The sequence below is a fragment of the Phalacrocorax carbo genome, chromosome 8 (assembly GCF_963921805.1).
Source record: "Phalacrocorax carbo chromosome 8, bPhaCar2.1, whole genome shotgun sequence".
Classification (NCBI taxonomy): Eukaryota; Metazoa; Chordata; class Aves; order Suliformes; family Phalacrocoracidae; genus Phalacrocorax; species Phalacrocorax carbo.
In genome coordinates, this window is record NC_087520.1 from 45192964 (window position 1) to 45212320 (window position 19357).

Consider the following 19357-nt stretch of genomic DNA (forward strand, 5'->3'; position numbering starts at 1 on the left):
TCGGCAGGGCTCCACCGCGCGCCGTTAAGCTATAGAGAGCGGGCAGGGGCGTCCGCCATCGCTACGGCGGCTGCCGCGGGCCAAGCCTGTCGTTCGCGAAGCTGCCGGCCTGCCAGTATGGAGCCCGGGGAGCGCACGGAGGCCGGGGGCTGCGCGGCGGCGGAGGCTGGGCCCTTCTTCACGCTGGAGGAGGTGGGGAAGCGGAACTCCAGCCGCGAGGCCTGGCTGGTTATCCACGGGCGCGTTTACGATGTCACCCGCTTCCTGGAGGAGGTGAGGCCGGGCGGGGCGGGGTCCCGGCCCGTCCCCTCAGGGGCGGCGGGGGAAGGAGAGGGGTTGGGGGGAGGCTGAGGGGAGTGAGAAGGGCCTGGGAGGGCCTGGGCGTGCTGAGGGAGCGTGGAGGGGGCCGGGGGGGGCTGAGGGGAGTGTGGAGGGGGGCGAGGGAGGGCTCGGGGGGGGCTGAGGGGAGTGTGGAGGGGCCTGGGGGCCGAGGGAGGGTCTGGGAGTGCTGAGGGGGACTGGGTGGGCTGAGGGGGAGGGGGAGGGAGCGCTGAGGGGAGTGGGGAAGGGTACGGGGGATGCTATGGGGAACAGGGACGGTCTGGGGATTGTGAGGGGAGCGGGGGGGCTGAGGGGGTGATGGAAAGGGGCTGAGGGGATCGGGGGGGGTACTCGGGCTGCTGAGGGTAGCAGGGAGGGGTACTGGGTGTGGGGGGTTGTGAGGCAGGGGTGCCGTGGGGGGGCAGGGGTCCAGGGGTAGGGGTGGGGCTGCAAGGGAAATGGGGGGTGAGTAGGTCCCGGGGGGGCGCTGCCGTGTCCCTGGGGCAACTCTCTAGCCCCAGGCTGCGGGGCCTCAGTGGCCCAGCACTGCCCAAAAGAGGGGTCTGCAAGCCCCAAGGAGGGTCCCCAGGAGACCCGATGGTCTGTTGGCTGCCTGTGCAGCTTAATATGCTCATGACAGCTCTTGTGCCTGCTCGGAGATGCCTGCTCGGAATGGGAGAGTGGCGGTGGGTCGCCTTGGCAAAGGCTGGCTGAGCGCAGGGGTTGTGCTTCTACTCATTTGAGTCAAATTCTCTTTTCTCAGGAGATGTTCAGGCATGCTTTATGCGGGAGGTGCAGCTCTCCTTAAGCCACATTGCTTTGTTTCTGGTCTTCTAGGGTAAACCACGTTGGCTAGGTCAGTCATTCAAATTTGACATTTCCAGGAACACCCCAGAACTTAAAGGAGAAAGTAATGGTGGTTCAGTAGGTGAGCGCTGGCTGCGCTACTACCTTCCCAGAGGTGACCGTGCACAGTGATTTGGAAGCGATGCAGTCTCTGCTGTGTAATCTCCAATTCTCTTTCATGTTGGGGCAAAAATTGCTTCTAGACTCGATGCTTTTGGCTCCTGTTTTTGAGAAGGTTGAGAGTGGCATCGTTAATGTTTGGAGCTGAAAATAGAGTGGGAAGAAATGGTCACAAAATTTCAAAGGGCTTTTATCCCAGCTTAAAATAACCCCAAACCCTTTGTAGCATCTGCAGGGTAATGTACGAAAGTTAGGCTGAATCAGCTCTAAAAGAAGAGCACTTCACTGAAAATGCACATGTTGCTGCTTGCTGGTTTTGCTTGTCTAAATTAAACCCTGATTTTCCTCCAGGCGTATGTGATTAAAGCATGTCTGCTATGTAGTCATAACCTATAATGACAAGGTTACCTTAGTGAGGTGTAGAGGCTTATCAGATAGGAGGAGAGAGCGATTACTGGAAGTAGTAGCTTTCTGTGTAGCTTTTGGTATTTGTTTATAAAGTTGGACACAATCAGGTTGTTTTTTTTTTTTAATTGGATCCAGTGGCATAATGCTTCATTCAGAGTCTTGTTCTTTGAGTCTTCCCCCCCTAATGCTTAAGAGAGCCTCTAAGGTACTTCCGTGAACAAATTAGGGAGCATCTTTTACTACAGTAGCTTGAGCTGACCTTTGCTGTAGCCAGTTCTGTGCTGTTCATACCTTTCATAGTGGAAAATCTTGCTTTCACAGGACCATAAGTGGATCCTGGCTGCTTGCCCCTTGGCTCACCAGTGTCCACTGTTGGTACTCCAGCGCTGTTTGCAGGTGCCTCTGTGTCAGGTGCAGGATCTGAAGAGCAGCCTGCTGAGCAGCTGCTGGTCTTGAGTCTCTGATATGTGAGGGAGACTCTAGGCACCCAGGGTGCTGGTGTACATGGGACAGTGGGATGGCACCTGGTGGAAGCGTGGCAGTTTGGTGCTGCAGAGCAGCAGTGGCGTGAGGAACTGTCAGCTGATGCTCTGCTGCCTGTCTTATAGGAGAGCCTGCAGGTCTGGCAGAGGTGAGGGACCAGTTGCACGTTTAGTTGCGTACATCTACAACAGGATGCAGGCTGTTCCGTATAAAGCTTATCGTTGGGGTGGGAAGGAGAGGACAATTGTGTTGGGTGTGACTCTAACTCAGGAAGCTGCTCAATGGTGGAGATACGAGCAGAGTTAAGGTACTCAGGTTCCTATTCCAGGGTCAGCTCAGAAGACCAGGAGTTTTCCAGCTGGTACGTGAGGACTTTTTGAGCAGCTGACTGCCTCCTTCAACACACACACCCCCTCCAGTGTTTGGGTTCCCCGGCACTAGGCCAAAGCTGTCATCTGGCATCTGTCAAATTCCTGGGAGAGTGCACTGGAGTACAAAGCTGTGGGCCCAGCTATTGCTGCTGAGCAAATGAAACAGGCAGGGTGGCGGGTGTATTTTGAAGATCATTTGTTACTCCACTAGTGTCTGAAATCTTTCATGTTTGCCTGTATCCAAAATTCTAGGAAAAGAACCAGGGGACATCAAAGAGGCTGGCTGGAACCAGGTGCAAAACAAACACATGGTATTTCTTCACGTAACAGAGAGCAGAGCAGTGGAACTCCTTTCCAAAGTTTGTTATGGATGCAAGAGGGTTAAGTAGATTCAGGGGAGGACAGGGCAAAAACGTGGAAGAGCAGTTCACTGCTGGTTTCTAAATAGCAAAATGCTGTGGGTTTAGGAAAAGCCAAAACCAGCCAGAGGTTGGGACAGTACTTGCAGAAAGTACGTGCCTGGTCTTACGCTTGCCTCTGTGTTCTGGTTATGGTTGCTGCTTATCACTTTTCAGACTTAGGAGATAGAAAAATGTTTTGAAGATATTTACCCTGGTGTGAATGATGCCGTGTTTCAGAGCACGGCACTGCGTGGTGGTCACAGTCTTTACCTCAGCATGCTCTGTGTAAGATAGCATCTGGGATGTGCTCCCTGGGACATCCTTGGTATTATAAATGATCCCAGAAAAACACTTCACTCCCCTCGCAGCAAGCCAGGTTTAGCAGTGCCCTGACTGTTACCTTGAGATGATGTTTCATGTTGCCCTTTCCAAGCCCGTTATCCAATTTGTGTTCTTCTGACATGAAAAAGATCTACTTGGACTAGGGAAAGGAAGAAGAATAAGGCTACTGTTCTACCTCTGCCAGCGTGGCTGACACAAGACTCTGCTATGTACACCCCTCACAGACATAGTGAAACTTGTAAACATAGATCAAGGCCTAATTTATTGGCACAAATACACTTTATATCTGTTACCACACTGTAATCAGTGGAGTGGCAGGAGAACAATGTGTAGCTGACCAGAACCAGGAGTGTTTTTCTTGTTTAAAAGTTACAGTTGTTTGATATACTGTTCTGCTTTAGAGCTCAGAGTTGCCATAACTGCAGCTCTTGGGGTTTCACTGGGTAATATTTCCCTTTGGTCCTGGGTAGTCACTGAAGCAGTGTTGAACTGTTGCCTTTTCTAGCCTTTGGTCACAGATTATTTGAACAGGATTGCTGAATTCCACTGGAGCGTTACCTCGGGTGATTGTGTAATCTCAAAGAAGCCTCACTGCTAAAAGATTGTCGCGTTCTGCCTCATGATTCCTGCAAGCTAGGTACAGCAGGTCAGACATTAGCTAGCCAACTCAAAATCCATACTTTGTTTGAAGAGTAAAATAGTTTAAACTTCCAATTCACTTTGTTATCTACTGCCTAAGAGGAGCAACAATTAAGATGTTGATCACATGGCAAAATCTACTGAATTATAAGAACGTGAGCAAAATGCAGGAGATGTGTAAAGACAGCAACTGAAATTTCGTAGGTGCTTCTGAGTGACTGCAATCTCTTGTGCTTCAGAAAGCCTGTGAGTGCCTGAAAAGAAGCTTGATTATTTGAAATCTGAGGTAGCCTTATGGTAACAGCATAATTTTCTCCCAAATCTAAGTAACTGGACCACCAGAAAACACATTATTCCTCCTGGTTGCAGTAGTCTAGAAAAGCAAGTGTAGATTATGTCTAGAGCAAAAAGGGCTGGCTGCTCGGGTAGGTGTGACCGATGAGTGAGGAAGCGGAGGAAGGCAGGTGTACCTCCCAGCAAGGCTTTCTGAGGTCTGGCTCTGCTCACACTTAGGCCCTCACCTCACTGGTGTTAAAATCTGTGGCTTTTAACTTGTGCGCAATCTGTAACAGACTTACTTTCACAAGCATCCTTATGATAGAGGGACACGTTTTATCTCAATTTTTACAGGCAACTGGAAGAGTTTGGAGACATGTGTTTCTTCAGTATACCCATGTCTGTTATCTGAGTCCACAGCAGCCACCACAGCTTTGTCTCTTGGCGTGCACTGCTGCTCCTGATACCCGTGATAAGTGTGACTAGAAATCTATTTGAACCGGTTTCCAAGTGGAATGAACCTGGGTTGTGACAACTCTAACCCAAATTGGTCAGTTGGTTTCAAGTATAATGTTCCTCAAACTGCGTTTCAAAAGAAGGCAATGTTCTACTGACAGCTTCCCTTCAAAGTTATATGGTTCTAACAGAAGTTATGCTCTTCCCAGGCAAGCGTAGAGCTAAGGTTAGGGTCTGTGCTCTGAAGAGCTGTAGTTAAGAGCATCATCACTGAGATGAAAGTAAAGAGGAGGGAAGTATCAGATGGTTGCTTACACCAATAAGGCAGCAAGTTTTTTAGCTTCTTACCTCCTTACTGCAGGAGCCGTAAGAAACCAGTATTGAATACCCTTCTTTGTCTTTCTGCATTTAATTCCTGCGCAGTCCGGTCTATCTGAAACCAGAACCCTGTGAGGGAGAAGGAGGAATGTCAGAGATCTGGTTTTGCTCATGCTGACTTCCTCCAGCTTTGCCTGACATGTTTTCAGGAAAACCTGTTCCGTGTCTTAAAACAAGCTTTGAAGGACGTGTGGTTGACGAACACCATTTGCCCAGGTGGCTGCTCGTCCTTGTGTTCCGGCTTGTATGGTACTGGCACATTACCATTGCACAGCAATGCTCTCCCCTTTCCTGGCTTATTTCTCTAATACCGGGGGCTAGGAATGAAAGCTTTTGCATCCCTCCTCAACCTGATGATCTTGTGTCTTACCTGATCCAGCAATCTAATTAGTCATAGAGCTTAGTGTTGCTTCTGAGCTCATGTGTAGTTTACAGAGGGTCTGTGAGGGTAGATGTAGACAGACAGGCACTTAGGGCTTGTGGAAAGGCGACTCTAGGCTCTTGCTTTCTGCAGCGAGTTTCTGCGTTGTGCTCTCAGATGCCTTTGCCCCTGTGGTTCTGACTCGCTGCTGCTTTTTGCTCGCTCCATATCTCATCTAAAGGCTATGCAGATAGAGCGTCTTCTGAGGTCTCATGAATAAATACAGCCTTGCTGGCTGAGCACAGAGGATGGACTATATGAGCTGCTAATTAGGGAGTGAGTCATTGTCGTGGTTTAGCCCCAGTCAGCAACCAAGCACCACACAGCCGCTCACTCACTCCCCCCTGGTGGGACAGGGGAGAGAATTGGAAGAGTGAAAGTGAGGCAGCTCATGGTTTGAGATAAAGACAGTTTAATAGGTAAAGCAAAACAAGGAATATATTCACCACTTCCCACGGGCAGGCAGGTGCTCAGCCATCTCCAGGAAAGCAGGGCTCCATTACGCGTAACGGTTACTTGGGAAGACAAACGCCATCACTCCCAGTGTCCCCCCTTCCTTCTTCCCCAGCTTTATATCCTGAGCATGACGTCATATGGTATGGAATGTCCCGTGGGTCAGTTGGGGTCAGCTGTCCCGGCTGTGTCCCCTCCCAGCTCCTTGTGCACCCGGCAGAGCACGGGGAGCTGAGGGAGTCCTTGACCAGTGTAAGCGCTGCTTAGCAACAACTAAAACATCTCCACATTATCACTGCTGTTTCCAGCAAAAATCCAAAACACAGCCCCATACTGGCTACTACGAAGAAATTTAACTCTATCCCAGCAGAAACCAGGACAGACATCAAGGGCGTGCTTTCCTTCCTCGCCACCTTGGAGCATCAGTGACATTTAAAGTCAGCCTGGAGTGAATCTGGGGTTGTAAACTCCCTGCTTCTGCTGTCCTTCTCTGGACCCAGTTTGGAATTTGGAGAGCTTGTTTCAAAGATCACATTGAAATGACGCTTTTGAGAGCACCTGCTGTAGGTGTGAGTATTGCAGAGCATGAGGAAGTCTTGCGTTTCCTGCCCTGCTAAATCTGACCGGCGAGAGCAGGCTGGCCTCCCTTCTGCCCCGCCTGGGCCAGGCGCTCTGGAGGTGCCTCATACTGCTGATGGCTGGTGTGGTTTCACTTCCAAATGATAGGGTTCTCCCTGTAAAACTGTTTTCTCTCTTCAGTGGCGTCAGTCGTATCCTTCCAGAACTGGTGCTTCAAGACTATTAACATTGCTGTTGACGTGTACTTTATTTACTGTGTGTGCTGAAGGCTCCAGTGACAAAGAAGTTTGAGTTCTATCACTGTTGTTGAGGAAGCCTTCTGAGGACTGGCACTTGGGCCCACCTCTCTTGTTCTTGTTTGCTTTTGTCTGTTTCTTTTCAGAAACAGACATTTTCAGCCATCATTTCCTCTGGAAGTACTTTTTTTTTTCCAGTTTGCAACACTTTCAGTTTTCATATTTTCCTGCAGGAGCTGTAGCTTTGAGAAGTTTTGTAGCAGGGTAAATGACTTCCTGTATAAATAGTCTGGTTTCACGTTTGCTTGGGTATGACAAGGTAGGAATTGTCTGGCTGCAGTTGTGGCTGTCTAGACAAGGGAGTCCTTTCAGAAATACGATATGCCAAAATGTTGTGGCATTTTTTCTTTTGGCTTGGTGATTACAGTGAAGGGAAGATGTGTATGAATAAATAATTCTTTTTATTTGTGGATTCAGCAAGTGCATAGAGAGGCTTCAGACCCAAAGATGTTAAGAGGATTATACTTCAGCATTCTTCTTGTCTCTTATGTATTTAAAGAGTGGATGCCACTGAGAGCCAATATCCACTGCCCATTCCCTGTTAGTGTAGGTTTTTGTCTGCCCTTTTAGGGTGGATGATTAGGAAAGCAAGGTTGTCTTCTTAAAATTCAGTTCTGATATTTTTCCATCTGAAATGAGATTCCTGGTGACACATCCTTAAGGAGCTCTTCTAGGAGGCTGAAAGTAAATGGCCAGCTTTTCTTCCCCTAACTTCTGTGGATCTCTGCAAGCATGTTTATAAAATAGCTGAAAATTGGACAGTTGTTCTGGGCAACGTGCATATACAATACACAGCATCCTGCAACTGCAGCCAAGTCCCAGAGTGAGATCTAAGGGGCGCAGAAGTGATCTAAGGCTGGTCTTGCTGCAGCCTGCATTCCCGTTAGCTCGCTTGCGTGAACAGAGACATGCATCCAACTCTGTAGGGAGCTCATTCACAGCTACCCCAGCAGATAATTGCTTCCTTTTTTGTAGGGTGGGTTTTCTGCTAGGATAGTCCCTGATGTGACTCCCTGTGAGATCAAGTGAGCACAAGGGTTAGCGTGGGAGAAATGGCAGCAAGACCCATAGCTAAGCACGGAGGGGATGAGCAGAGAGGAGCCTCACTTGGTTTTACAGCTAAGGCAATCTGGTAACTGACTGCCAACCAAACTGTGTCCTAGGACTGCAGACTTTGCCTTCATGGCTGCTGAGAAAGCTCCATGTTGATTTGGTTACATACCTGGACAATCAAGGGATTTATTCAGAATAAAGAGCTCCGATATGAGGATTGCAGAATTGGGCACAGCAACTCACCGGAGTAAACAACCAAACTGTTTTTGTGTCCATACTGAGTATGTTTGGTATAAGGTGTGAGCGCCAAGTGGGACTATTTAGACTTTTGGCAGCAAAAAAACCAGAGAAGCTGAAGGAAGAGGGGCCATGACAACTGTTCTGTGTCTGTGGGAAGGAAAAGGATATTACAGAGAAAAACAGGTGTGTTAGTCCTGTCATCTGAAATTCAGCCTAACATCTCTAGTTCCAGGCTTTGTAGCTGTTAGAGGCATTTCAGGCAGCAGCGAACAAGTCTCATCTTCTCAAGTAGTGCATTTAGCGCTTGTTGCCTGATGCTCTAGAAAACTGGGTTAGTCCCTGTGGGTGCGCTCAGAAGCCTGACCGCTTTATTGGTTTCACTGGATTAGCTGATAGTTTAAACTGAACTATTTGTTCACACTCACACTGTAAAGAGATTGTACTTTGCTGGCTTTGTGGTTAGTGCTTTCCATTGCTGGTCTGTGCCTGCAATTATGGTATTGACAGTGCTGGAGAAGAGCCCAACCCACCAAGGAAAACAGAATTGCACCAGGGTTTTTTGTCAGTGCATCTGACAGCTGTCCATGACCGTCTGCCACCGGCAGAAATGCCAGTGTCGTTGTGGAGCGTCCTATGGATTCGGTACTTTTGTTGTAACTTCTGACTTTCTGGAATCAGTATGTGATGTCAAACTATAATTTTTCATGATGCCTTCTTTTTTACTGCTCCCCTGGTTGTCGAGTGGTTGTACGCTGAATCAGGTTCAGTATTGTTGGGGCTACACTAGAGTTGTAGCTGCTTATGCCACTAGCAAACATGATGCATTTCTCCTCTGTTTTCTCCATTCCTCATTGCACAGTTATGTGCGGAGGGAGGCTGTCAGCCCAATGCTATTATTTTTTTTGTAGTATCTGAAGAAGTAGAATACCCTTGGCTCCACTGGTGCCTGTTAAGTGTCTTGTGCTTCACTAGCAGTTGAGTTTCCTCAGGAAAGTTCTTGAGAAAATCATGCAGGAGAGGCTCCTCTGCAAGCAAGGGAGCCTGATGCAGTGAAGCCCATGAAAAGCTACCAGGGGATATACTTTCTTTTGTGTTATTTTCTTGCCCAAATCCATTACAGAATCACAGGAGGGATAGCTTGGCTGTGGGGGACAAAGCTGTGCTTCCCTGTTATGTTGGGGATTTGCCCCTTTGGAAGGGTTTTTATTATGCAAGGTGTTCTCCAGGCTGTGCAGCACACATTGTTCTGTGTGAATTCCTGAAGGAGAGCTGGACAGTTGAGCCTTTGGAAGGTTTTACTGATGATGTTGGTTTGAGGCATCTGTGATGAATTGAAGAGGTTGGGAGGAAAGCTGCTGACCCTCTGGGTGCCTTTTTTGCCTCTAGCCCTTTGCTCACGTGAAGTCTTCCCTTCCAGCACCCGGGTGGAGAAGAGGTTTTGCTTGAACAAGCTGGTAGAGATGCCACAGAGAGCTTTGAAGACGTCGGGCATTCCACAGATGCCAGGGAAATGCTCAAGGAGTACTACATAGGCGAGATCCACCCGGTAAGGACCAGCTGGCCTCTTTCAAACACAGGATGGGACTGTGTAAAAGTGTGACGTTCCTTTGTGTAACCCACTGAACACGTACACCGAGATGTGTCTTGTGAACAAGTAGTTAAGGGTTTTAGGCAGTCTCTGTGTTGTCCAGGACTTCTGTTGAGGAAAGAGGATCTCTGCTGAGGAAACAAAACTAGATTAGACTTCTCTTTCCACCATTCAGAACAGATTTCTCGCTACAGTTAAATCAGTGGCACTTAAGGAGGGAACCAATTGGATTAGCTTCTTTAACTGGGGTGCTAAAACTTCCCCTTGCCTTGTAAGTTAGAGCGCAGGAGGGTGAGAGATCATGGGGCATGGCACAAACACCCGCTTCCTGCCTGCTACAGAGACGGTGCCTTTGGGTGTTGAAGGAACAACTCCTTTGAAAACTAAGTCCAGGCCATTACCCCGATGATAAGAACAGTACAGAACAATTCCCTCATAAAGTCTGCAGGGTTCTTTTGAAATCACTGCTTATCTTTTTTTCTTCTTCTTTTTCCCCCCTTGACAGCATGATCGTAAAAATGAAGGTTCTAAGGTAAGCTGTTAGTGTTTTACTTCTCCATTTTAATTTAAGGCTGTGGAAACAATATTTTGTGTACAAAATTACCAAAGTAGTTGTCACATGGTTTGTTTTTTTTGGGGCCCGCCCCCCCCCCCTTTTTTTTTCACTGTGGAGCTTTTGGCTTTATATTTACACAAACTACAGTAATGAATAAATCTTCCAAGCAAATTGCATCTTTGTTTTTGTTCTGAAGCTCAGCAGTCAGCTCAGTGTGAAATTGGAAGTGGTTTTTTGTGCCTTCTCTCCCCTGACATCAGCAATGTTATTTCCACACCTTGAGCCACAGGCCCTTTTTTGCATTACTCGCTATGTCCTGACCACCGGACTGTTAGTGTTGTTCCATTCAAGCCAGGAGACAGGCACAGCCACTGTGGGGTTGGCTGTGAAACAAGAATTCTCTGTTAACTGCCCTAGTAATCATTGGTGTTGCTTAAAACTCAGGTACTCCTGGATTAGAACAGGGCGCAGTGTTGCAAAAATGCCTTTGGAATGGATGGGGAGAGGGAAATGGTAATAAATAGAATCCCATCTGAGAGGTAAACATGCCTTGCAGCTGGCTGCTCTTCTCGCCTGGCGTGAAGGCTTGGGCCAGGCGCAGCTCTGCCTTCAACAACGCTTTCATTAGATGCTGTTCAAAGCAGGGCCACTTGCAGAGTGGCAGGAATCAAGGAGGAAACTGTCAACAGAGAGAGCGGCGACGAAGCCTTGGGAGTGTTTGCTCTAGTCAGCCGTAGAAAGAACAACTCAGGCTGGGTAAAGCCTGCGCTTAGTTATAACATGGGACTGCATGATTATGCATATATTCACCTTAAAATTTATTGTTTGGCTCAACTCTGTTTCATAAACAGGATTCACATGCCTCAAGTGTGCATGGAAATATATAGTAATATTTTTTCAAATATTTTTTTTTCTTCTGAGGAGAAATTCCAGTGAGTTCTGTACACCTAAAGTCTCTCCCGTGTATGACATCTGTTTTAAAAGCAGGCCCAAGTATAATGTGAAAATAGCAGCGAGAGGTAGAAGTCAGCAATGTAAAAATAAGTAGGGGGGGACCACGAAAGGAAAAAAAACCCCAATCATACATATGTACTTCTGCGAGGCAGCTCAGAGGTTGCTCCCTGAAGGCAAGTGTCAACGTTTAGCATCCACTGAACGTGTTATGGCAGAAAAGCAAGCACTAAGGCTCTCAAGAAACAGATAATTCGGTTTAGGATGGGCAGGAGAGGTGACTTCTGGCTGGTAGGTATTGCTGAAACTGGAGAGCAGCAACAGCCATCGAGGAAGAGGCTGTAGAGCTGATGGAAGCCTAAATAAGAATTTTGGCTGACTGGAAAAAGTATTTAAATGCTTGGAGTTTTATGAAAGGAGAAGTATAAAAGTTTGGAAACAGGTTGCAGGCAAGGGAAGAGTTGAAGAGACCGTTGTGGTGGTTCGCCTCGGTGGTCAGGCGGCAAGACAGCTGCGGGGCCGTGGGCAGGGGTTCGGAGGGGGGGTCGTAGCGAAAGAGCCAGCCGTATCGGAGTGCCAGTTATCGTCCGCAGCGTATGAGACGGACGGACTGGTTTGTGAGGTAATGAGCAAGACCTTTCTGAGAGGGGGGTGCGAGTTCCAGTGTGGAGCTGAGGACTGGGTGGGAGGGATTACGCTGATGGAAAGAATGTGGAGGTGAGGACGAGGGCAAACATCCCCAGAAACATCCGCACTTGTGATAGAGGGTGTTCGGGAGGGGAGGGTTATTTTCCCTCTGTACTTGTAATTGCATGTTCAGTCTTGTACTCTTATTAGCACACGTTTAATGTTTCTTTTTTTCCCTGCTAACTTGTCTTTTCCTCCTTCAGGATCCAAGTATGACATCCTCAGGCCAAGCAAGGTATAGTATCCTCTTAAAATAAGAGCAAGAAATTGAGGGGTTAGGACTCTCTGTAGAGATGCATATTAACTCTAATGGGCAGGAAGAAACCCCTGGAAGGACAGTGCAGTAACATCCCCAACAAGCAGGCAGTCCAAAATGAGCTGCCAGACGGCCGCGCACCGAGTTAGTGGCCGGGGTGTGCGCCTCCCTCGCTGGATGTGGAGACGCAGCCGGCGGTGCGGCGTCCCCTGCTCCGCGCCGGGCGGAACAGGCGTCCTGCAGCCTGAATTCTCTGGCCCGCTGTGCCCGTTACGCAGCTACGGCCGCAGTCCCTTCGCACTGCGGTGGCTATGTGGGTGGTCGCTGCAGGCCACGGGGTGATGCAACACAGTGATGTGCGGTTTTTTTTATTTTGGAGGATCTTTACCATGACCAGCCCTGTTTAAGTTGAAAATCCAGGCGTGCGTCCAGCCAGAACAGGGCCCTAGTTTTTTGTGGCTGATGCAGAACATTTTTGCTAAGGAGGCTGCTGAAGGTGAGCCTGTGGCCTCTGGTTTATGAGAGAGGAAGATTTATTGTGGGATAGCTGTAGCAATTTCCATCCCTGAGTGAACTCAGCTGTTTGTATAGCACAAATTACAGCCTGACTTATTTAAGGAAAAAAAAAAAACACCTAACCAACACAACAACAAAGAAACCCAAATTAGTTTCTGTATGTGCCAGGCTGGAAACTTCAGCAATTCAGCTGCTATTTTATAAGCCACCAAGCCGCGCTTGCAGGCGTCGGGGCCTCTCGCAGGGGCTGGGCAGAGCACTGAGCCCGGGGGCTGCCGGAGCTGCCCAGCCCTGCGAGCCAAGGCCTGCGTGGCTGGTCTGGGAGCTGACGGGAGGCAGGTCCCGAGGGTTCCCCAGATGAAAACGGACATGTAATTAGTGATGAGCACCTTGAACAAATTTTTAACTTGATACTTTCTTCTGGTGTATGTTGTGTGTGTTTTGTTTTTTGTTTTTTTTTTTCTCCCCACAGTTTCTGGTCAACATGGCTAATCCCCATCTTCGGAGCACTGGTCATAGGTTTAATGTATCGCTATTACATGTTGGATGGGAGAACCTCTTGAACTGACCTTGCTGGGACCTCAGAAAGCCTGAAGGAGAGGGCGTGAGAGAGCGCATGCATGCAACACGTGGAGTTCTGCTTCCCTTAACTTCTTCCGCCTTGCTTTTAGCTTTGAGTCTGTCAAGTGATGTTGACCTCCATGGGACCAAGCTAATACCGAACTGTCTATCCTGCCTCTGGGACCCACGGACCTGTCGTACTTTCCTCTTGCGGTGGCAGGGCAAGTGCAGCTTCCCGGTATTCTCTTAGGTTTGTGCGTGGTCTCCCTCGTGTGCGCGCCGTGCGCTCGCTCTCTCGCTCTCTCTTGCTCTCTGAAGTAAAACCACAGACAACCTTTTTTTCTTTCAATGCCTTTTCGTTAAGCCAGACAACGTGAAACAGCTGCTAGTGAGCCTGTGGGTTTGCCTCAGTCCTTTACATAGCGCTGTCAGAAATCAACTGCAAGTTGTCTACAGTCCTCTCCAGAAAAGATGTCCGGAGATACGGTTCCGCAGTAACTTTCCCAGTGCATGCAGGCAACACTAATTGGAGCAGCCAGAAATTGTTAGCTTTGCTACCTCTTTCTGTACGTGTCTGTTTTTAACGGTTAAACAAATATAAGTATTTTAAAAGCAGTTCTGTTAATTTTGTAATATTTGTACTTGTCCCTTTAAAATGTATATTCTGTGAAACGATTTATACCGTGAATCCTGGTTTGTCTGGGTTCTTTCGTGCTGCGGGCGGCAATGCCTGAAACGGGAACTGACATGTGGCTTCTCAAAACGCAGATTTTTCTTTCTCCCTGAGGCCTTGATCCGACACGCGTATTGGAAACAAACTCATCCTCCTTTACTGTGAATGTGCACCAGATGGGGGGGAAACCCAGTAAATCCAGTCTCTTCTCCCTCAATGAAAAGGGAAAAGGGATCCACTTGGGCTTTGTGCATAATGCTGGTTTTGTCGTGGAACACGAGAGGATATTTCTCTCTTGTTTTTGTGTAGTCGGCCTCCACCAGTGCAGAGACAATTTAAGGTACGCCTCATGCACCGAGGCGTGAATCTTTCCAGCTCTTCCAGCACGTTGCTCTGCGGCTTTGGGATCTGCTAAATAAAGGGAATGGGTGTGCTGGTGTCCGACATCCTCCAGCGGTGCTGTACAACGCTGCCCTGACACTGGTTCCTAGCTCAAATGTTAGAGCAAAGCTGATCATCTCTGTGAATTGCAGCAGAAAGGGAAGCGATATGCTGGGGTCCCGCTTGTGAAAACCTCCTGTAGGTCGGCATTTATCTCTTTTCAAAGAACCCGTTATGTTCCCCAGGAGGTCGTGTGGAAGAAATTCTTGGATGTAGAGTTACGCTCTACCTTTTAAAAACAAAGGCCAAGGAACTGCATAGTCCTGGGGAAGGGCGAGCAGTGCTGGGGCTGCGTTGCTCCCTCCGCTCCCCTCGCGGGCTGAAGCGGCTCTTGGATGTCCTAGTGCAAGCTACGTTTTGTCCCTCCTTCTGCCCTGGCTGCTTTGCTGGTCTAGTTCCTGTTTATCCTGTCCTCACAGGAGTCCAGCAGCAGAGTATAAATCTGAGCCGAGGAAAATCCAGTGGGAAGGACCTGGGAAATTCTGTTTAGCTACACCCTAAAGGATAAAGGTGACAGGCCACAGAGTCATGCACTGACATAGGCCTTAAAGTCAGCAACGGGTCATTCAATGTAAGTTTACGGAAAACAGACCGTATCGGTCCAATGTGGTATTTTTGTATTCCAGATGAGTTGAAAATGCACTGATGCGCTGCTTGGCTTCTGCAGGGCATTTGAGTTGGTACGGCAAGGTCTAGTGCCTGATTTAACAAAGCCGATACAAAAATCCACGAGGGCAAATTGAAAACTGAAAGATTTGAGGTTAACAATGGAAGGGCAATAGCCGGTCGGAGAACGTGCTTCAAACCCACCCCAAAGTCAATCCATCCTTGTTTAAGGCTTGGCAGCGACCTGGAGGGAGGAGACGTGCCCCGAAGCAGCGAGCTCGGTGACGGCCGCCTCGCGCGGAGGGTGGGCCGCTGGTAAGGTGGGCGCAAGGCTCTGCACGGGAGAAGGGACGGGCCGGAGCGCTGGAGGCCGGGCGGCGGCATCGCACCTGGGAAGCGCCGCAATGCGGCGCCGCGGGGGGAAGGTCCGGCGCGTTCCTCTCGGCGTTAGTGGGAAGGCTCGGCTGCCTTTGGTGCTGGCGCTCCGGTGGATGAACGCTGTGCCTATGCCTTTGGCTTTTATAAAGCCAGAGAAATGCCATGTAAATGATTAAAAGCTTTAAAAACACTTATGCTGAGAGACGAGCCCAATCTAGCTTATCCAAGGGAAGGTTACAAAATTGTATCAGGGACGTGCTTGCATGTGGAATAAAAACTTTATCAAAGGGCTTTTTGATCTCGAGGGCAGCCTAAAAAAGGCCGCTAATCAACACTAGAGCAGCTCAAACCAGAATGAGGTACTTTTTCCCCATTTATCACAAAGTCGTTAACCAGGAAAACAGTTCAGTGAGGTTTAGAGTGGATTCTCTATCGACAGAACGTTTTAAAGCTGGGAGGCACGTGCTGGCCAAAGCACCGTCTTGCTGAGTCGGGTTAGCCCGGGGAAGTGCGGGGCCCGCTACAGAAGTCACCCGGTTTGATTCCCGGAGCCTCAGGTTAGCCCGAGGAACGGGGCTGGGGGCGGCGCCCAGTGCGATGGCGGGAGCACGTCCGTGTTCTCCACAGGCGTGGCTTTTACCTGGATTTTGGCATATGGCAGTTTCTTTTACATACGGTTTTCCTGGCGCTCTCTGTCTGCAGTTGCCTTTCGGAAGCCCTGGATACCTTTTTGCCATCAGATCTTGTCCTCTCGCTATTTACCGTTGGGAAAACTGCCCGTTAATTCCCATTTGTTACGGAGCCTTTCTGATGTTGCTGCTCTTTCCTTTTAACTGCCTGGGGGAGACCTTCAGTCTTGTGCCAGGGCTTCCGAGAGCTGTTCAGAGCCTTGTCCGAGGCTGTGTGGAAACCCAAGCAGGCTCTGCCAAACAGCTGCCCCTTTTCTGCACACGTGCCAGCCCCCTCAACGATCGAGGTGCTCGAGATGCATTTACAGAAGCCACATCGAAGTCTTTGCCCTCTCCGTTACTTACAAGCCTAGGACAGCGTCTGCCAGTCTGCCCAGCACAGGTATCAGTTTTACTGGTCTGTCGTCCTGCAGATCCTTCCCAGAGCTCTGCCGACCGGAGCTGGGGCTGGTCTGAAGGACGACACGGATGCGGCGGGCCCAGGCTGGCGTGAGCCTGGTGTCCTCCCGGCGCTGAGCTCCCCTGCCCGCGGCTTCCTCCGGCGAGGCGGTGGGGGCCAGCCCACCTCTTCTCATTCCTTTTGTCTTTTCTTCTTCTGGCTCGCTGAATGATGGGTCCCACAGGTGTGAGACTGCTCAGTCAACAAAGGAGGCATTAACCAGGCTTGTTTGCCTGTTTCATTTGAGGATTAAATAAAGACAATTCCAAACCTTTGTCCTTATGCTGAACTTCTCGCACAGCAAATGTTTGCTGCCAGGTCCAGGTGCTGTCTCGGCTTTCACCCTTCGAGAAAGCTCTCTTGGTGAAATCAGAGCTGGGTGTGTGTGCTTTGCTTCCTTCAGGTGCTTTGGAAGAGGAGTTGAGTGAAGAACTGTAAACACAAGCATGGAGGCAGCTTCGACAGTTAATGCAACCCTATTTTAGCTGCCTCGGGAGCGCCGACGGGACTGCGCTGGTCTCTTCTGCCTCTCCACGAACCCGAATTCCCTGACAAAGCAGAATGTAACTTAATTGGGTTGATGGTTTGTGGAGGATGGGTAGGAGGTCTGAGCGTGTTCCTGGTTTTGCTGGAATGAGCTGATAAAGGGGAGGAATCGCGAGGGAAGGAGACGCGGAGCTCTCTGCGCCACCGAGGTCGGACCTGGGAGCCTTGGCCACTGCTGCGGGGGGGACGCGGGCTGGGGGTGGTTGGGCAGTGCTCTGCTCTGGGGCAGGAGTACCCATGGAACGCTGTTTCTTGTACCCAGAGACCGTCTGCCCGGCGGGACATGCTGGGTTGTGTATTTTCTGTGTTCAATAAAGGTGTACAGCAAGCAAGCGCACCGTTCTGTCTTACAACTGGAGCAAAATGTTTAGTTAATCTGTCCCTGTGTGAAGGCGCTGCTCGACTGCCAGCCTGGGTGGCCGCCTGTCCCGTGCGGCTTGAATAGCCAGCATCTGCTATATTTTACAACCCCGACAAGCTCCTGTCACCTGTACTTGAGGCACAGGGTCTCTACTGCACCTCAGTGGGAATTACAGTCAGACAAGAGGATTTGGGGTGGGAGGAGTAGTCGGCAGCCGCTTGCTGGTTCCCAGAACAATCCTCCCCCTCTGCCAACGTCTAGGGGGGAAAAATGGGTATTAAAGAGTGCTGCGTTGGTGTAAGGTGACTGAAGCAGTAGCTTGAGTTCTTGAAAACACTGATGTGTAGAGGTAGTGCAGTTGGAGCGGGAAAATGTTGGTTGTGGCAACTGTTTTGCTTAAAGCTGATTAGTAGTTAAAGCTAAGGTGAACTATGGCAGACGCAGGATTTGCCTTCCTGTCAGTAGAGGAAAAAAAATCTAGATGGCATCAGTTAAAGCTGAGCCTGTGCCAAAGACGATCTGCAGAGCCTTGTAACCAAGCAGTACAATTGCCCTTGCAACATGTCGGGAAAGCAGCGGGCTGGGGATAGGCGCTGCGCGAGCAATGCAACTCACTTTTTGGGGGTGGATGGGGTTTTCTACAGAATTCAGCCCGTAGTGATCTAAATGTGGATCGTTACTAAGTTTGCGGGTATTAAGCGTTATGCAATCCTTCTCCTCTGTTCTTCAATTGCTTAACTGTAATGAAGATCTCTGCGACCGGCTGATGTATTTACATTGCCAGGTGCTGTCTTGCTTTTCCAGTTTTGGGAACGTCTGCTCTCGCTTCAGCAGCTGCTGATTCTGTACAATCTTTCACACTGTAATTATAATGGGATTTTTAATAATCGCAGCAGGGGAGCTGTGAGGGGTCCCTACGTAATCCTGATACACTCGTCACCTCTTAGGAAGTGCGATGAGGCAGCAAAGAAGGTATGGAAGCAAGTTTTGTCAGATAAGGAGCCGTAAAGTGTGTGACAGCAATGCTGTCTCTTGCCTTCCGCGTGAGCGTTGGCAGCAGAGCATCGCCTTGTGCCGGCAGAAGCTCAGCTACAGCAGCGCAGGGGAGCACAGGCTCCTCACTGCACGAAGAGCGTGTGGGAGGGTTGTGTTCAATGGAAAGATGAAATGGAGACCACGAAATACATCTCTCATTTTACACGTATACTTACAAAAGCACAGTCTCGCTCTTCCAAGCATCGAGGAGAATTGGCAGGGCATCCAAGACAGAGATAATAAAAAATTAGGGGAGTCCAAATGCTCCGGCACCTCTCGCTAGTCCCACGTCTCAGCCTTGGCTGTGTGTGCAGTGGTACACTGCCCTTTGCTGGTGCAGGGAACGCTGAGATAGTTCGGGGAGAGGAAGAGAAGTCACCCAGCGCCTGTGTCAGAGAAGGAGGTGACACAATGATCGGCACGTTGGTCTGTCTGTACTGTCCCGTCTTGACTTCATCCTAATGAAGCTAGCTATTGCTTACATTCTAATCTCTCCCAATTGGTAAATCTCCAACGACTATTGTTTTCCCCTCCAAAGACTATTTTTACATTAAAGAGTATTTTTTAATACTTCCTTGAAAGAATCACCAGCTGGAGAAGGAAGTGCTTTAAAACACCCCAAACACCACGTTTGGTCCATCTCTGTCCTCCCAACCCGGTCCCCAGCAGCCGCTGCAGCACCGGGCGCCTGGGCCAGAGCCACCGCTGCCATCACACCGTGCCGTCTTCACGTGCCATTCACCCATATCTCCTCATACTCATGGGCAGCATCTTATTTCCTTTCTCTATTGATTTGAAACATGCTTAGCATAAACAGCATCCTGTGCTGGTTTCCAAGCTGTACCCAGAGCTCCAGAGAGGAAACCAGTCTGCAGGTGCTGGCTTTGTTTCCAGCCGAAACAGGGCATTGGGAATGGGAGAAAGAGGAGAGAAAACACAAGTGCGGTTCGTGTTCTTGGAGGGGGAACCACCGTTGCATGAAACGCTGCCC

The 19357-nt window shown here is 49.4% G+C and overlaps 1 protein-coding gene across 1 annotated transcript; it reads left to right on the top strand.

Annotated features, from left to right (window-relative positions):
* Positions 1 to 13813, top strand: LOC104042379 (cytochrome b5). Its single transcript, XM_064459842.1, has 5 exons — positions 1 to 273; positions 9501 to 9629; positions 10177 to 10203; positions 12069 to 12100; positions 13110 to 13813. Exons 1-5 carry the CDS (start codon positions 118 to 120, stop codon positions 13198 to 13200), a joined length of 435 nt encoding a protein of 144 aa, XP_064315912.1. The 5' UTR covers positions 1 to 117; the 3' UTR covers positions 13201 to 13813.
* The last annotated feature ends 5544 nt before the right edge of the window (positions 13814 to 19357 follow it).

What these genes read in the sequence shown, in the direction of transcription:
- LOC104042379 (XM_064459842.1), top strand. Translation starts at nt 118, where the DNA reads ATGGAGCCCGGGGAGCGCACGGAGGCCGGGGGCTGCGCGGCGGCGGAG. An exon ending in ACATAGGCGAGATCCACCCG is followed by an intron (nt 9,630 to 10,176) that starts GTAAGGACCAGC and finishes CCCCCTTGACAG; the next exon opens with CATGATCGTAAAAATGAAGG. An exon ending in GTAAAAATGAAGGTTCTAAG is followed by an intron (nt 10,204 to 12,068) that starts GTAAGCTGTTAG and finishes TTCCTCCTTCAG; the next exon opens with GATCCAAGTATGACATCCTC.